The sequence below is a fragment of the Trachymyrmex cornetzi genome, unplaced genomic scaffold (assembly GCF_001594075.2).
Source record: "Trachymyrmex cornetzi isolate Tcor2-1 unplaced genomic scaffold, Tcor1.1 scaffold117, whole genome shotgun sequence".
Classification (NCBI taxonomy): domain Eukaryota; kingdom Metazoa; phylum Arthropoda; class Insecta; order Hymenoptera; family Formicidae; genus Trachymyrmex; species Trachymyrmex cornetzi.
In genome coordinates, this window is record NW_017295730.1 from 1,044,072 (window position 1) to 1,048,340 (window position 4,269).

At 33.5% G+C, this 4,269-nt stretch overlaps 1 protein-coding gene across 1 annotated transcript; it reads left to right on the top strand.

Moving 5' to 3' along the window:
• The first annotated feature begins 694 nt into the window (after positions 1-694).
• LOC108765701 (GSK3-beta interaction protein) lies at positions 695-1,720 on the top strand. Its single transcript, XM_018514546.1, has one exon. The coding sequence runs from the start codon at positions 876-878 to the stop codon at positions 1,230-1,232; it is 357 nt and encodes a 118-aa protein (XP_018370048.1). The 5' UTR covers positions 695-875; the 3' UTR covers positions 1,233-1,720.
• The last annotated feature ends 2,549 nt before the right edge of the window (positions 1,721-4,269 follow it).

Below are 4,269 nucleotides of genomic sequence, written 5' to 3' on the forward strand. Positions count from 1 at the left end.
ATAGGCTAAAGATATACAATATATTTTTCGTGTAAATTTTTTTTATTAAACCATACAGAAATATATTGTTTAGGGTATGCAAATTTATCGAACAGACGTTGCACTGATTGATTCTATGAGAATATTTGTCGCAATTGTAAATCTTTTTATGTAATTAATAGATACATATTTAAGAGTGTATTTTATCCTTATTTCTGCCAATAGAGATTAACTTTAATCTCACTTTAACTTTTTCTTTCTCTCGTTCTAGAATTAGAAAAGGATAAAATATGAATTAAACCGAGATTAAAGTTAATTTACATTCATAAAAATTATTAGGTTGTCTTTTTATTATAGACTAGAACAGTAACTTACAATAAGTTATTAATAATAAATCGGAAGTTAGAAGCTAGAAATTGACCAACCATAATCGAATGTGAAAAGAATAATTAATCGCCTATGGTTGATCAATTTCTAGCTTCTAATTTCTGATTTATTCTATAATGACCTATTGTAAAAAGTTTTTTAAAAGGAAACAATTGTGACCTGTCAAGAATATCATATGTTTGCAACATCAAGATACCCTTTTATACGTTTAAATTAATGATAAGATCACGTAACTGACAATTCGCCAATGACATTTCAGTCACTGAATTGTCATTGGTGAATTGACAGTCACGTGATCTTTTTTCATTTAATGAACGATGGCGACGAACGTATGTACGAAAAGGTACCTTTATACTCCGGAGTCGGACTTAGAATTTTGAAGTCCACCATGGACTCAAGCTGTTCAGATTTATTCAAATCGTTGATCGTTCACGATTAGACCCATTAGAAGGTTAAAGCTGGTTAGAGCGATTTTAGTCGTAGCTAGGAGGAATCTCTGCGTTCGCATAATGTGGGATGACGACGCAGACCGGGTGCTAGACGCGGAGCAATGGCGGCTGGAAGCCCAAGCGGTAATCAACGACGTGAAAAAGCACGTGCAGGACTTAAGGGTGTCCAAGCGGCTGACTAGCACGAACCAGATCATCTACCTGAACCTGATCACGCTGGAGGGTCTGCGGTTTTGCGTGGAACTGTCAGCCGCCGGCTTCGCCATCGTCGGCAATCGGCACGACGACACGTCGAACGCGGGTAACGAGCGTTTCGAGACACCTTACGGCCTCCTGAATTTCGTCAGTCCGCAGTACAGGAATTCCTTCGGGAACGCACTGTTAGATAAACTCAAGGAACTGAGCGATAAACAGTAGATCTCGAGAGATAACTGCAGAAAAAGAGCAATGTCATTGTTTTTAGATTGTTGTTTAGATTAAGAGTTAAGTTAGGTTAAGTGCGTTTGATCCTCCCAGTAAGTTCTATAATGTATTGGAGCACATTTCTTTATTTTTTCTTGTTATGCCCAGAATTTTGGTTGCGTTTTTTTTCTCTGTATTAAATTATAGAAAACTGTAGCTCGACGATCGAAAAGAAAGGCAAATAAATACTTGTCTTTTTTACTCTTTCCTGCAAACAGTATTAGCCAATCAGCAATCTCTGACAAAGAAAACAGTATAATCTTTTATTATATCAAAGTGTCATTGTTTAGAAAATTGGGACACCCCACATTTTTCAATGGCATGCTCCAGTATATTATAGATGGAACTCGTCGAATCCTCCAGAGCTGATGTAGGTTTAATTAAGTTGTGAAACTTAATTAGAAATCTCTTTGTCAAAAATGTCAAACAATTGACTTTTCTTTATGTCATGTTTGCAAATTTGGAATATTCATATTAAATTTTATTTATTTAATATTCATTCTTTTTTTATAATTTTTAATCTTTTGAAATTAATTAGTGCCTTATGTAATTAAGGACCTCTTTCATTATCTTCAGTTAATTTATGCACGTTTTTATCAATGTAGATTAACTTCAATTTCGGTTCAATTTGCTTTTTTCATCTTTTTTTAATTCTTAGAACATAGAAAAACAGAATTATAGCGACGTTTGTTTCATTCCGCCTATTTTTAGATTAGATTGTAGAATCTCGTTCTGTAAGAGATTCTGTATTGTGAAATGACAGAAGGTTTATATTTTGTTCCTGCACTAGACTTGAACTATAAGAACTTTTCTTCTCGTTCTCTTCAAATTTTAAACATATTTATTTCACTTTAAGTACAAAAAGTGTATATACTTAATTCAGCTGTAAAAAAAAACAGACCTATACATTTATAGAAAGAAAATGAGACTGGAGTTTTTGAAATGAAAATACAATGTCTGATTCACTGGAAAATTTGACTTGTGCTACCTTTATCCAAACTTCTGAAATAACTCCTGAAACTTTATAGAGTTTTAATTTCTTCGCCCATTACGTTTTTCCAATTTCATTTTCTTTTATTATGAATCAGTTTTATGATAAATTTATCATAAATTAAAATTTTATTAAAATCAAACTTTCAGTTGCGAAACATAAACAGATTATAAAGTTTCTGCTTCACTCACATGTTTATTCCAAGTGTATACTTCCATCATGATTTATTCTTAAATTTATCTTTTACATTTTTTAATTATTTCTAGCAAATATATTTGCCGTATCCTTGCACTTTTATTCCGCATTCATAAGAATCTAAGTTGCGAATACTTTCAGGACTAAATTTAAATTCTTTAAATTTCGCGACGACGTTGATATTCATCGTTCCCGGAAAGCGAGTAGGACGTTCTCTTATCATCTTCCGTGAAGCGATTTTCTAACGCTTTCGGTCTAATCAATGACTTCACAGAAGCAAAATGACGCATACGTCTTATCATATTGTGCGTTGTTCCAGCGCAATTGCGACGCGACAGCTTTATTAATTAATACTCTCCTGGGCGATGAGGAAATGAGGAATGTTACTGAAAATTAAGCTAGAACAATTATGATGCAATTCGATCGACCAACGCACAAATATCAGCTGTGGTGGTGAAAGATAAATGTCAAAATTTTGCATTCTCGAACGATTTCGCTTGCATTTCAAACAGGTCGCAATCGTATCAAGTTTATCGTTTGCATTTACAAGACAACTCTGTAATTCAAATTTCGCTTTCAACTCGTTCGGCATTCGGCACTTTAGACGGTTTATTTTCCAGGATTGAAGGATCGACATCGTTACTCGAAGCTACTTTTGTACTGATATCTGAATATGAATTTAATTCATGTGAAGGTGCAGGTGAGCATCTCAACAATTTCTGTGAAACAGGAACGTCTTTATTCTTGAAATTCTGTGTAAAGTTAACTTGTTGTTATCGTTATTATTGTGCTTTCCAACAAAAAAAAGACACACTTAAAAAAATTATTTATTTGACGTATTAAATTAATTTAGTTGTCTTTATTTCTTTTGTTAGAGAATGTATGTATTTAAGTCAAACATAATTTAATGATTTTGTCAAATGAATAATATTTTCCTCAGTGTGGCACAATGATCATTTTATCATTGTTTAATCAACAAACAACAAGGATATAATGGTTCATTGTTTTTTATTAGAAAAGCAGTCTATATTTTTCGTTCAAATTGTTATTCTTTTCTTTTTCTTTTTATTCCCCTTAATAGATTTCCCAACCCACAAAGGTGAATCACAGTTTCATGAAGTTTAAATTATTGTCATTTGGATGTCGCTGATATTAAAGGACTGATCGATGTTTTATCTCGAAACTGACTATCGCTCGAATGTCCATTCTTTGTAGTTACGTTGTATCATCTGGAATTCGCTTAAAGTGAAGTGAGATTATTTTTCTTTTAAGAAACACAATCGACACAAACGTCGTTCTGTTCTTCTTAGCATTCGATGAGTAAACAAAGATAGAACGGCATTATGTCTCCTAAAGAGAAAGCAACTAAATATATATAATTAGATCTAATAACAAGTAAAATGTCTAACATTATCTATTTTATTTTATTTCGATATAATTATATGTCGGATAGAAGGAAAGGAAAAAAGGAAAGGTACTGTGAGAAAGGAAAGAAACTCTGTCTTCTACGATAATAAGAACGTATATACAGGGTGGACCATCTGAAGTGATCCAGTCAAATATCTCGAAAACTAGTAGGGATAGAGGAAAATGTTTCGTATGAAAAGTTTAGGGTTACACGGGGGAAGTATGGTACTGACCTTGAAAAATCCTTGGAAGGTCATTTTGAAGGTCATTCAGGGGTCACGATGGTTTTTTTAAATGGAACCCCTAGTTTTTCACCATGGGATGAGAAAGCTGGTTTCAAGCCCTTTACGAAACACTGGTTGTGGTCCACAATCCGCCCACTGGGGTCCGAGTTATGGA